Source organism: Ranitomeya imitator, chromosome 6, assembly GCF_032444005.1.
Source record: "Ranitomeya imitator isolate aRanImi1 chromosome 6, aRanImi1.pri, whole genome shotgun sequence".
Classification (NCBI taxonomy): Eukaryota; Metazoa; Chordata; class Amphibia; order Anura; family Dendrobatidae; genus Ranitomeya; species Ranitomeya imitator.
The window spans coordinates 413,291,391-413,306,383 of NC_091287.1; the positions used below are offsets into that span (position 1 = coordinate 413,291,391).

The window sequence follows — 14,993 nt, forward strand, 5'->3', positions numbered from 1 at the left end:
ACCGCTCTTTAGGGTAGGCGCAGGGAAGGGCTTTGAGCGCAGCACATGCCCACTGCATCCAAAGCGCTGCCGGCTATTGAACGGAGGTGAATCTGCATGTGTTCACTGAACCGTGCGGATTCACCGCGTTCAATACATTGTACGGGTGAAATTTATCTTGCGAAGAAATAGAACGAAGTAAACATGATGCTGTCTGGAGAGACGCGCCGCTTGTTCATCTCCGCAGGGGACCAGCGGGCGTCTGTGTACGCATAGTGGGCATGGGATTTCTTGAAATCCCATCAACTATGCTGTAACATCTGGCTGCTTTCACTGACCTTGTGCATCTACCCTCATTCTTCCTACAGGAACTCAGAACCATAGTGTGTCTCCTGGAAGAATACTGAACACCCTCCTGAGCTTCAAAGAGTGGGCAGGCTGGATATTTACTATATAGACGTGGGGAGTGGAGACAATGTGTTTAAAATGCAAGGTGCTTACCTCTAAATTAGTCTAGTCACATAGCGGCAATTTTAATATTTTAATCTAGGACATCCTGGAAATGTGACCCCAGGATCAGGCAGATAAAAATATATGTTACACAATGACATGGTGTTAACATTTTGGGGGGAGGGTCAAGTGGAAATGCCTCAAGACAAGAAAATGATGCTCAGTAATGTGTGTGGCCTCCACGTGCCTCTATGACCTCACTTCAACACCTAGGCATGATCATGATGAGGCGGCGGATGTTCTCCTGAGGGATCTTCTCCCAAACCTGGATTAAAGCATCAGTCAACTCCTGGACAGTGTGGTGCATTGTGGTGGATGGAACAATACACGATGTCCCAGATGTTGTCAATTGGATTCAGGTCTGGGATCGGGCAAGCAAGTTCATAGCATCAATGCCTTCATCATGCATGACCTGCTGACACACTTCAGTCACATAAGGCCTAGCATTGTCATGCATTAGAAGAAACCCAGAGACCAATGCACCTGCATATGGTCTCACAATGGGTCTGAGGATCTTATCCTGGTACGTAAAGGTAGTCAGGTACCTCTGGCTAGCATATGGAGGGCTGTGCAGCCCACCGAAGAAATGCGCCCCCCACCCCCCCTCATACACACACACCCCATTCTGACCCACTGCCAAACAGGTCCTGCTGGAGGATGTTGCAGGCAGCAGAACGTTCTCCACTGCGTCTCCAGACTCTGTCACGTGTACTTAGTGAGAATCTGTTCTCATCCGTGAAGAGCAAAGGGTGCTAATGTCGAATCTACCAATCTTGGTGTTCTCTGGCAAATGCCAATCGCCCTGTACGGTGTTGGGCTCTAAGTGCAACACCCAATTGTGGATGTCGGGCCCTCAGACCACCTGGAGTCTGTTTCTGACAGTTTGAACAGACATGGATGTTGGGGGCCTGCTGGCACAACTCCTCCTTGCACAAAGGAAGTGGTAGCAGTCCTGCTGCAAGGCCGTTGTCCTACTGCAAGGCCCTCCTACAGCCCCCTCCACTTCTCCTGGTTTCTGCACCATGCTCTGGACACTGTGCTGACAGTCACAGCCACCCTATCTGCCACAGTTTGCATTGATGTGTCATCCTGGATGAGGTTCACTACCTGGGTAACTTCTGTTGGATTGTAGACACTGACTAATGTACCTCTAGATGGGAGAGCAATGACAAAATGCAAAAGTTACCAAAACAACAGCCAGAAAGGAAGAGAACAGAGAAATGGTCTGTGGTCACCCCGCTGCAGAGCCACTCCTTTTTAGGGTTGTCTTGCTAATTGCCTATCATTTCTATCTGTTATATGTTCCATTTGCACAACAGCAGGAGAAACTGATTCACAATCGGTGTTGCTTCAAAATTGGACAGGGTAATTTCACAGAAGTGTGATTTACTTGGAGTTAAGGTAGATTGTGTTGTCTAAAGGTACCGTTACACTAAACGACATACCAACGATCACGACCAGCGATACGACCTGGCCGTGATAGTTGGTAAGTCGTCGTGTGGTCGCTGGGGAGCTGTCACACAGACAGCTCTCTCCAGCGACCAACGATCAGGGGAAAGACTTCGGCATAGTTGAAACTGTCTTCAACGATGCCGAAGTCCCCGGGTAACCAGGGTAAACATCGGGTTACTAAGCGCAGGGCCGCGCTCAGTAACCCGATATTTACCCTGGTTACCATTGTAAAAGTTTAAAAAATAAAAAAAAAAAAACAGTACATACTCACATTCCGATGTCTGTCACGTCCCCCGCCGTTACAATGGTAACCAGGGTAAATATCGTGTTACTAAGCGCGGCCCTGCGCTTAGTCAACCGATGTTTACCCTGGTTACAAGTGAATACATCGCTGGATCGGCGACACACACGTCGATCCAGCGATGACAGCGGGTGATCAGTGACCAAAAAAAGGTCCTGATCATTCCCCAGCGACCAACGATCTCCCAGCAGGGGCCTGATTGTTGGTCGCTGTCACACACAACGAGATAGTTAGCGGGATCGTTGCTACGTCACAAAAAGTGTGACGTTGCAACGATATCGTTAACGAAATCGTTATGTGTGAAGGTACCTTTAGGCTATGTGCACACGTAGCGTGTTTTCTGTGTTTTTTTGAGGTGAAAATGCTTAAAAAGGTGAAAATGCTTAAAAAAAGCTTACAAAACACATCCCATTATTTTTAATGGAATTCTGCATTGTTGTGCCCATGCTGCATTTCTCTCCGCAAAAAAAACGCATTGCGTAAAAAAGTGCAGCAAGATCATTAACCTTCGTCCGGCTGAGTAGGTACAATTGCAACTATTCCGTTTTAAAATTGCAATAACTTTTTTTTTTTCGAAAAGCCGTAGAGGGCTGAAATTTCGTGACATCTCTGCAGTTTTGGTCCAGAATATATTGGCCAAATTTCAATAAAATATATATGCAGGTACAATTGTACCTCTGCAGCCTGTTAACGTTGTAAAATTATACAGCCGGACGTAGGTTAATTTTGCGGAATTTCGGCGATTTTGCCGCTATATAATTGTATTGGGACGCTCTGGAAGAAAATGCGAGAAAAACGCACAAACACGCAAAAAACGAGAGCGGATTTCCTGCGAAAGGAGTCCGGTTTTGATCGTTCTGCTTCCCTGCACTGTGTAAGCGCCGGCTGTAAAGCAGAGCAGTGACATCACCGCTCTGCTATGCTTTACGGCCAGCCGGTGCTGACACAGTGCAGGGAAGCAGAACGCCGGGGGACGCGACAGACACCGGAATGTAAGTATGTAGTGTTTGTTTTTGTTTTTTACATTTACACTGGTAACCAGGGTAAATATCAGGTTACTAAGCGCGGCCCTGCGCTTAGTAACCCGATGTTTACCCTGGTTACCAGTGAAGATATCGCTGAATCGGCGTCACACACGCCGATTCAGCGATGTCTGCGGGAGATCCAGCGACGAAATAAAGTTCTGGGCTTTCTGCTCCGACCAGCGATGTCACAGCAGGATCCAGATCGCTGCTGCGTGTCAAACAACGATATCGCTATCCAGAACGCTGCAACGTCACGGATCGCTAGCGATATCGTTAAGTTGTTCAGTGTGAAGGTACCTTTAGTTTTCCCTTTATTTTTTTTGAGGAGTGTAGTTTTTCTAGCATATCCCACACATGTTTTCATTGAATCCATGGGAGGCCTCATTCAGATATCCATGATTTTTCACATACGCATAAAACAATCCTAGTTACCGTAAATCAGAATTTTTTTTAATTTTCTGAGATCAATTTGAGAGTTTTTACTGTCAGTGTTTCATCCGTGATTTTCTCAAATGATATAATAAATTGTAAAGCATCCCCTATCCATTACAATGTTAATCATAGACAGTACACGGACGCCATCCATGTGCTGTTCACGGTTTCATGAACCCATAAATTTGTACATGCAATTTTGATCCAATCAAAACATTTTCCTGATGAAACAGGACCTGGATATTAGGGAATACCACTGCTATGAAGTAGTGTACCTTGGTACAAAGTCCAGGTATTTAGTAAAGTACGGTAACAATCACAAGAATGCCAGGAAAATATTTCTCAGCAGAACATTGCTTGTTTTCCCTCTCATATCGAAGCCTGGTGCCACCTCTTACCAAGCGAAACCAATGCACCCAGACATGTGATTCTTCGGCTCAAACCACTCTTTTCTTTTGTGATGCTCGTGTGCCCATTGCAAGCGCTTTTTCAAATGGACAGGGATTAACTTGGGATCTCTGACCGGTCTGCATCTAGAGACCCACACCCAGCAAGTTGTTATACAGTGTCTTATCCGGCATTAACGCTTTCATCTGTGCTACAGTAGCAATTCTGGGGATCTGACAAGACAGGCTAGTCTACTCTTTCAGACTTCCATCGGTACGGGGCCGTCACAAAGCGTCGGCGCAACGTACCGGCGAACAGTGGTGATTTTCTGCACAACATGGGCAGCGGACGCAGTGTTTCAAAGCAGAGTTACGCCCGGGCATGCGCAGTTTAAAATGCAGGACACGACGTCCGAAAAAACGTTCCCTTAAACGTTTTTTCGCTGCGACGGTCCACCAAATACCAACACATCCAGTGCATGACAGACGCGACGTGTGTCCATATGTCGCGATCCGTCGGCAATACAAGTCTATGGGGAAAAAAACGCATCCTGCGGGCTCATTTGCAGGATGCGTTTTCTTCCCAAAACAACGCCTTGTGACGGATCTAAAAAGATGGAAGAGTGAAAGTAGCCTAAGGGCACACACTTGGGTCTTGGACGCCCATCATCTGATCACCAGTTCGCCCTCAGAGAACTTTTGGAAGGTACTAAGCACTTCATACCAGGAATACCCCACAACACTGTTTTCAAGATGCTTGGACAAAGTCTTCTAGCAATTAAGATTTAGGGCTTGTCAGTTTCTCAGATCATTACGATTGCCCATTTTTCCTGCTGCCAACACAACAGTTTTTATGGCTGCTTATTATATACCAGCCCTTGACAAATGTTTTTCTCTTCACCTGTGGTTTTAATGCTCTATCTGATCTGTGTAAATCTTCTTTGTGTGTTACATCCCATGCTGTGTGGGTCTAGCCTCTTTAAAAAAAAAACAATATAATAAAGTGCTGACCAGGTCTATGGAAACCTTGCACACAAAACATGAACTGCAGCCAGTAATAAGAAAAATGCACACCAGCGCCCAAGGAAAATATAAAAATACAAATAAATCACCAGAGCGTGCCATTCACTCCAGAGAGAAATAAGGACATGCATTTACAAACCTCTGGAGACTCGGTGGAGCCAAGGAACGCAAGGCGTAAGTTTCCCGGGTCAGGTGCTCTCAAGATCATGTTAATTTTCTAATTACATCAGAATGAACAAGACAACTAAATCGATATAGACACTGCCCTGCTTTCAACATGGAAACATTATTAATATCATATCCATTGTGGAGGCAAAAAACCCTCTAGAACCCATTATGTTAAATCTTTGGCAGTATACAATTGGTGCTATATAAGCAACGGGAAGGGTATAAATAATTAATGGCCAAGAACATTATAAAGTCAATACAAATGCCAAGTCAGAAAGAAGCCATGTCACCGATCCCAAGTGACAGAAGGTGTACGTCATCAAGACAGAATAGCTGTGCTCCACACAATAGTCTAATGAAGGGTGTCAGCTTTCCCAGGAGACAGACGTGGAGGTGGCCGATTCATAGGGCAGAGCTAAGCCAAGAGGTGCAATGACAGCTGGACAATGTGAGAAACAAGAAGTCTAATAATACAGGAATGTGAGACATGGCCTATATATCGCCACCGTCTCTGTACTATGATAAAGTTAGGTCAACTCCCAGCCTTCACGTGTATACCTAGCACTAAATCGTCAGACCCATCGCTATAGGACTCCATTCACAAATCAATTGGGAGTATTCCCCATCCTTAGGATACATGCACACAGCTTAGAAAAATAAAATGGCCTTTTGGCCTACTTTTGTCATAGGGCATAGCCATAGCAGAGAATCTCTCTGTGATGGTCCATCAATTACATGGGCAGCCATTCATCTGAATGTATACTGATTGCTGTAGAGATAGCAGGCGAGTGTCACAGCGGAAACGTTGTTGTTAAAGGGATACCTTTTATTGGCTCATAGTAGAAGTTTAATACACGCTTTCGCCGTCAGTTACCATAACACGAGAACTAAGACATGAGAAGCGGTAGCGCACCTGGGGAAGGAACAGGGGTGTTTGCAAAGCTGTCTATCAGCCAAACCAGATCTCCACTTTGCACTGACGAGGGGCAGTACCCCGAAACACAGCGTCTGCACATTGAGATTCTGGTTTGGCGTTTATTTTAAGTCATGTGACCAGGCTCGTTAAAGGGTCGACATTGACTGTTAGGATTGCTTCCTTCCAATAGGTTCTAGTCCTCTTCCTCTCTGAAGAGACAATTTGCATATTTCCCAGAGGAGCATTGCGGCTTTAAGTCTCCTCACCTCGACATGCTTAACATGTCACTCTCCACAAGGAGAAACGATACTTCTTGGATCCTGTATTAAACCAATGAAAGGCATCCAAGAGGAGCATGTGAATTACACCAGGGGTGGGGACCCCCAAACCCATGGCCCATTCACAGCCCATGATGACCTTTTATTCAGCCCCCGGGCAGATTCCTGGGAACCACATTGCTTTGTCCAGCAGCTGTGTTCTGACGACCCATTAGAGTCTTCTAGCTCCATGACCACATGCACGCATCATCACTGAACGCAAAGGCACATGCAATGAAAGATGACATCCTGAAACCAATGCCAGTGTCAGGACGTACTTTGTGGGCAGAGTTAACATGCGATTTGTATGCCCTCCCCAAGGATGGTATAAGTAACCGAATGGCCCTTGGCAGACCAAAGGTTCCCACCACTGAATTACACAGAACACGAAAAGCATCCCCGGGCGAGCAGCAGAGAGACCGATAGTATAGCCATAAACCCATTGCTGGATGTCTCACAGGTTATGCTCGACACCACCACAAGTCTCTACATCTGTGAAAGAAGCGCCTGGTAAAGGATCCATTTCTTTTGTACATTTTTACTTATATGTTTTCTAATATTGTACCCCATTACAGAGAGGGCTATCCCTACCTTTTAAAATGGGGACTGTGGCAACTTAAGCTTGACTGATGTCAGCAAGACTACCCAACTATCTAAGGAGTACTGAGATATCAGGGAAATGAAGGGTCAGATATTACATTTTTATATGATCAATCCTTATGGTATCACAGGAGAGAAGCCTCCACTAGAGACGTCTGACAGTGATTTAGTCCCCGCCATGCATGGGGGCCCTGCACCCTTTATATTTAATGTCTCATCCAAAAAATAAAAATAATGGAAACCATAAATCAGCCACAAGTGTTGCAGGGCCAGAGCCATGTGGCTAGGCTGAAAGCCATGTAGGGTGTACGGCCATCCTAATTGGCCCCTCTCTCCAATGACCCCATAAGAGATGGATTTCCCCTGACAGTATTGGTGCCGGTATTACTTTGGTAATTAGATTCTAGTACTGGGCAAATAATGCTGATTCCAGGAAAAAACAAAACAATTCATTTTAGTGCTCCAACAATGATAGTTGACATTAATAGAAGACAATATAATGTTAGGTTCCCAACAGAATATTTCTATGATCATGGCCTACTCGGCCACGAGGTTCATTGCCAAGAAGAGTAATAAGAATTTATCTAATTAGATAAGGGTCAGCATTGCTCACTTGGTCAGTAAACCATGGTCAGATTCATCAATGCAGAGTAGAAATGAAGGAAGGAAGTGGACAGCTTCCGTAAAAGCAACGCCGTGTTTTACCAACACCATGACAGCAGCCAGTAACCTCCCGGTATTGCTCATAAATACATCTCTCATCCATTGTCTCCTAAAGTTCACTGAGCTTACAAAACCAAAGATGACTAGGTCACCATGGGAGCGTGCAGATCTCTATCTCGCTGCGTCTAGTTTCAGGAGAATGCTTCATTACTGTGAGGAATTTATCAGTGTACAGTGATAAAAATGAATGCAATGCGATTAATGAGGAGGAAGCAATGTGACTGAGATACCAGTGCTCTCACTCACTGAACCCAAATAATACCCGACAACAGGGCGGCATCCCTGTAACATGCCTGGCCTAGGCCTTTATAAAGCCAACTCCTGAAACAGCACCGATTCAGAAAAGCCATGTTATTGTTTGAGGTGAACCCCAAAGGCTCTATTATTAAGGGTACCATCATTTCTATCATATGTGGGAGGGGGAAGGGAGATCGGCTGCGGAAAAAACATTACCTCTATAAACGAAGAGGTGCATGGACTCCAGACCAACTTCTGGGCAGGAAGGTAAAAATATTAAAACATGACTTTTAATAGCAATAATAAATATATATAAGATCAAAAAACACCAAAAATAAAAAGCGGGGGCAGGGGGACAACAGGTGTGGACACAGGTCCACGTCCTTCAGGCTTACAAGCCTGAAGGACTAAAGGCTTATGAGCCTGAAATGCGCAGACCCGTGCCCCCTATGTCCTCCTTCCCTTCCCCCCCTTTTTATTTTTTATCTTATTGTAATTATTTTTAACATCGCTATTAAAAGTCAAGTCTCCTTTTAAGGGTGTCACAGCAGCTCAATGGGTCTTAATACCTGCCTGTAACAAAAGGGCTATCAGTCCCAATGAAATGGAGCGTCCGTGGTCTCATCACTCATCAGTTTATAGTATAGGAAGAAAGTTACGGTACATAAACTATGGCACAGTCAAAGTGCCCATATATATGAGAGCTAAGTTGGACGATCGAGAAGTGTTTGGATGGAACAGCGGACAATAATGATAGCCTCCCAATAGGTGGCACTAGAGTTCTAGTCCTCTTCCTCTCTGAAGAGACAATTTGCATATTTCCCAGAGGAGCATTGCGGCTTTAAGTCTCCTCACCTCGACATGCTTATGTCACTCTCCGCAAGGAGAAACGATACTTCTAAGATCCCGGTCAGACACCTCTCAATCAGCCAAACCATATCTCCACTTTGTACTGACGAGGGGCAGTACCCCGAAACACAGCGTCTGCAAATTGAGATTCTGGTTTGGCTATTATCCTAAGTCATGTGACAAGGCTCGTTAAAGAGTCGACATTGACTGTTGGGATTGCTACTTCCAATAGGTGGCACTAGAGTTCTGGCTCTCTTCCTCTCTGAAGAGACAATTTGCATGATAGCCTCCCGAAAGATTATTTTTTTGGGGAGATATAGATATATAGATATATATATAAATGCTGACCTTTACTTTTGATCTCCTACTAGAAGAGCCGCTCTGAGGGGTGTCTGACATGAACCTATTCCACTCTCGCCATTGAGTATGCTTGAACGCTCATCTGAGGAGATCATGCATGTATATAGTGGGGTCAGGAGGAAAAAAAAAATGTTGGCCGACTTCATAAAATGAGTATGGGCGGTTTCCCACAAGATACAGCCCTTGAGGTATGAAAAAGAAAAAGATATAGCAATGAGCACATTCCCCATAAAGCAATGTATAATATGCTATGTAAATAATGAATAATAAATGAGTAATAAACTAAGGAATGTTCCTCTAATAAGCCATCATTTCCAAAAGAGGTTGGAGGCTGCCCTTCCTGCAACTCATACATTTCATTTCCCATTGACAAAGGAAATAGAGACCATCAGTCACCCACAAGTCTTGCCGAGGGAAAGCAAATTACTCACATTTTTAGAGAATCCCACAGACACTTATTTAGCACACAGGAAGCTCGCACTCCACATCCTGCACAAGTACAGTCACTGAAGGCACCTAATATCCAAGTCACAAACTAGACATGCAACTACACAAAAGGAAGCAGAGACCTGTCCTGTACAATACAAGCAGTCTCCATCACTCTCTAAAGATTAATTTGATAGAAAATATGAAAATTAAACAATTACCCACACTGTGGTTATGTGAAGCAGCACATGTATGCCACCTACAGCCATGTACCACAGTGGATAATGGAAGGCTTGATGATGGCTGGTGAATATCTAGGTGGCCCACCAAACTAGTATAACTACACCATTACATTCATTTTTGTAAACCTTACTTTGGAAACCTTCACAGACCCAATAAGTGGCACGTGGCGACCATACAGGGCCTAAATCGTTTAAAATAGCGGCACTCTAAAAAAGTAATATAGAACACAAAGAACAGAGAAGCCACCATTTATAACTCCAGCACATCGGTGGGGTTTTCTACCTGGGCCTTAGCATGAGTTTACACGTGCCGACCTGCGGCTGCTACATGTCCTCTCATCGGCTACATGCAAACTGCTCCACGCTCATTTAAGTCTCTTTAGACAGGCCGGCCACACTTGCATACGCACAGAATGATCGTTAATACAATCGTTCTGTGTATTGCACAGAAGTCAGATTACACTAGACTATGTGCTACCGAGAACAAGGATCTTCAAAACAAGCTTAGAAATTCTCTCACCCGACGAACAAGCATTTGTTTTTCTGGTGACCAAAAAAAAACGCTCTCGTTCAATAATTGTCCAGTATAAATGATGGTACTGGTGCTGGTAGTACTTTGGTCATTAGATGACCGAATGCTAGGAATATTTCTGAGGTGATCAAAGATGCCACATTTTCTAGTAGAAATCACTTCAGGAGAAGCTCCTTCTTAGAGAGTTTTAAGACATTTTTTTCCTCATCTAGGTTTTTCGTTTTTCTCATTTGATAAAGACGCCGCTATGGTGTGAAAAAAAAAACCTTTTAGCATTATTGAAGAATCGATTTACTCCAGCAGCACAGCCCACCATGTGTGCGTCCTCCAACCATTACCATGTTTTCTAGTAGAAATCACTTCTGGAAATGTTCCTCTTAGGGGAGTTTAGGGAGGAATTTTCTCATTACCTGAAGAGTTTTTCAAACATTTTGGAGTTGTTTTTTTTTTCTCCTGAAGGTTTTTTTTGAAGCCTTTTGATTTGCCACTTCCCAACATGGAGCAGAATTCATCAGGAGGCGCATGAAAGAAGTGACATGGACTTTTTTTTCACCCCACCAGATGTTTTTCTAAATTTGAGGCGGAAAAAACCCTCAGATGACTGCACATATGAACAGCGTGGAGCATTTTTACAATAGAAAACAGGAAAAACATTTCAAGCTTTTTTTAAAGCTGGTCTGTTAAAAGAGACTCCTAAACAAACTGTGCATACATCAGAAGGTAGGTGCACACAGAATTTTTTGAGGAGTCTTTTCAAAAGATTCCACTCTAAAAATCCTATTACAAAATATATATCACTGAGAGAAAAAAAAAAAAAACACAAAAACTGAGGAATTTTCTTTACCTGAAGTAATTTTGGAAGTTTTTTGTAACCTTTCGATTGGACAGTGCCTACTTTAGCCTCTGTCCATTCAAAAGGTGACATAAAACGCTAGTTTAGAGCAGATTTCACCAGAATCTGCTTCAAAGAAGTGACGTGCACTTTTTTTTTTTTTTCCAACCAGACATTTTCCAAAACGTCTTCAGGAAAAAGAAAATTAAAAAAAAAAATCCTCCAACAGCAACGTGAATTTCCCATAGAAATGAAAAGAGTTCATGTTTTTGAGGAACATTTTGGAGAAAAATAAAAACACTTCAAAAACTTTGAACATACAGAAGACATAAGGACGAGGTGAGATTTACCAGGAAATGTGTAACCTAAATACAGACTGCGCCCTCCTCAGAGCGTCACAATCCTACAGCGTGCTCACCTGACAGGAATCTACAATGTCTTGGTGTCGCTGACCTCGCAGCGATTACTAATGGGCACATAGTTACCTCCTGACAGAAAGATATTTGCATTGGCTTCAGTCCTAATGAAATTACCGGTACTTAACCGCGGCACACCGACGTCAAGCGGCACCTAGAACAATAGTCATATTCGCATATTTATCTTCATAGGATGCATTTCTAAATCACTCAAAAAAATTATTATGGCTGAATTCACACTAGCATAAGCAAAGTTGGCAATTTTACATCCAGAAAAAAACGAAAATGTTTCACCTGCAGTCTGTATAACATCCGGATCTCCATTTTTCCCATCCGTAAGTCAGTTTTGAACTTCTGGTTTTCACATGAACAATTTTATATAGGTCAAATACAGTTTCCGATCTTTATCATTGTAATTGGAAAAAACACATGTAATGAACAAATAATTTGCACCGCCTGGATCAGGCGTTCAGTCCAGTCCTCTGTGGCGGCCGGGTCGAGGTAGTCTTCACCGACTAAGCCACATGCTGTCATGAAGTCGCATGATGCCTAGTGATTAGGTCTCTTGTGACGTCATGATTTTGGGTACCATAGTAAACGCAAGAGGTGGAAGGGGATCCAGGAGCAAAAGTGAAGACTGCCCAGGCCCAGCTGCCTTGGAGGACTAGGCTGAACGCCCGACCAGGGCAGCGCAAATGTTTCCCTCAAGTAATAATCATCCGGCATTTCCATGAGGTAACACAAACTACCTCATCAACTATGGTGCCATCATACCAGCACACCACCCTTAACCATTCCTCACAGTCCTGGAGGAGGCCATTGATTACCATATCCAGCCAATTAGACCATTAGTTTAAGGATTTCAATATATTAATCAATTATTTCTATTATATCAATAGAAAAGTAACCTACACATGCAGGAGACACCACAGCATGGGCGGGAAGTGAGGTGCTGCCCAATGACATTTCCAATCTCATTATTAGGCCTCATTCACACATCAGTGTTTGCATGCCAAAGCCAGGGGTGACACTTAAGAGAAAAAACATAGTTGAAAGATGGACACCTGGTCTTTCTTTTGGAGACGCTCATGGTTTTGGCATACAAATACTGGTGTGTGAATGAGGCCTTAGAGATCCTTCTAAAAACACTACAAGCAATATGGCACATAATATAACGCTGTCACAGGCACCCATACACCACACAGAGGCCAAAAGTGTGTCCTCGGGCAGGTGGGCATCTGCCTGCCATAGCTGAGCTGCACAGTGCACTGAACTTTCCGACTCAGAGGGTCACTACAATCATTTTTTTCCGCGATCAGTCATTCTGGTGGAAGGATACCATGGCAACCATCCAGACCGGACTGTGGTCCCAGGCCGGGTTCTGCCTCCTGAATGTATGTAGCCGACTGTCACCATGAGAGAAGTGTGCACTGAGCATAAGGCACTGCCATCCCAGCCCTGACAGCATGGCGAGCGGGCACACACCACGGCCATGTATGATCCCACAAGGAGCTACAGCCGGTAACAAATAGCCCTGACAGGACGGGGAATGGTTTATTTCCCCCCGAAATCTATATATGCACCAAACAGCAGGGAAAAAAAAAGTTGTTCATATTTCTAAATAACTCTTTAAAAAAAAAAAACAAACAAAAAAAAACACAACAAGTAGTCTTGTGGTTATCAGGTGACTCATTACACTCCTATGTATGGACTGCAGCCCGCGGCTCTGGTCACGAGGTGGGCAACTAATCATCTGACCCCACAATCATCTCATCTCATTACGTGAATTAATGTACCGCAACATGGTGCACTATACTTATGTACTATGGCAATTAGAAAAATGCCTGTAGTGACAGCATGTGCCACCCTGTATGAGCGCCATCAGTATAGACACATGCCCCTCCTCTGTGTAACACATTATATGACCATGAAGGTTATCACCATCGTCCTGGAAGGACGTTACACCCAGGTGTCCCACAGACAATATATGGGACCGGAGACTGATGCCCCCGGCACTGATGCCCCCACAGAGGGCACAATCATCAATGTGAAATGACAAGGTGCAGCCATAATAAAGGCGAGGTCCCCTGTGCCATCACCTGCCACTGTGGTGCCAGGACCAGGGAGTGGGCAGCCCAGGCTCTACAAACAGGTGTCTATGGATGAAATGCCAGTCATTAGTAGCAGCCAGCCATCATGCCATTCCCGCTGCTCCAGAAAGGAGTGGCAGGGCCCTCTGCCCGCACAATGCTGCCCCCATGCCCCCAGCCGGCGGCCGGCCACGCTGACACTCACCTATGCCGGGGGCCACATACACGAAGTACAGGCAGGACGAGGACAGCGAGAAGAAGAAGATAAAGGCGAAGATGGATCGGTTAGACACCCGCAGGAGCCTCCGGAAGAGCGGCCTCATGCTGCCGGGGTCGGGGCGGCTCTCAGAGGAGCTCGCTGGCGGACCGGCTACTGCTACTGGACGACAAGCCCATCGGGTGACAGCGGGACGAGCAGGACCACACCACCGGGAGGAAGGAGCCGGAGATCACGGCGGCTGCACACAAGCTGCACCAACCCCCAGGGGGAGGGGAGAGGAGTCAGATAGCAGCGGCGGCGGGGAGGAGGAGGAGGAGGAGGGTGACCGGCTATAGGAGGGGACTGCTCATCAGGAGGTGTCCTACCTACATGGCGGTGTGCGAGGATCCCCCCAGAGTGCGCCCAGTGTACCCCATATATAATCATCATTATGATTATGATCATCATAATGATTATGTATGGGTGTTTATCAGGATATACCCCCCCATATATAATCATCAGGGGGCACAGATATAGGGGCTGATTATCAGGATATACCCCCCCATATATAATCATCAGGGGGCACAGATATAGGGGCTGATTATCAGGATATACCCCCATACATAATCATCAGGGGGCACAGATATAGGGGCTGATTATCAGGATATACCCCCATACATAATCATCAGGGGGCACAGATATAGGGGCTGATTATCAGGATATACCCCCATACATAATCATCAGGGGGCACATATATAGGGGCTGATTATCAGGATATACCCCCATACATAATCATCAGGGGGCACAGATATAGGGGCTGATTATCAGGCTATACCCCATACATAATCATCAGGGGGCACAGATATAGGGGCTGATTATCAGGATATACCCCCATACATAATCATCAGGGGGCACATATATAGAGGCTGATTATCAGGATATACCCCCATATATAATCATCAGGGGGCACAGATATAG

The 14,993-nt window shown here is 44.9% G+C and overlaps 1 protein-coding gene across 1 annotated transcript in view; it reads right to left on the minus strand.

Annotated features, from left to right (window-relative positions):
- The window catches only part of B4GALT6 (beta-1,4-galactosyltransferase 6), a 134,494-nt gene extending 120,175 nt beyond the window's left edge, over positions 1 to 14,319 (minus strand). The window contains exon 1 of the mRNA XM_069731245.1: positions 14,022 to 14,319. Within this exon, the coding sequence (XP_069587346.1) occupies positions 14,022 to 14,139 (118 nt within the window). The 5' untranslated portion in view covers positions 14,140 to 14,319. The remainder of the gene's footprint in view (positions 1 to 14,021) is intronic.
- Positions 14,320 to 14,993: the final 674 nt, after the last annotated feature.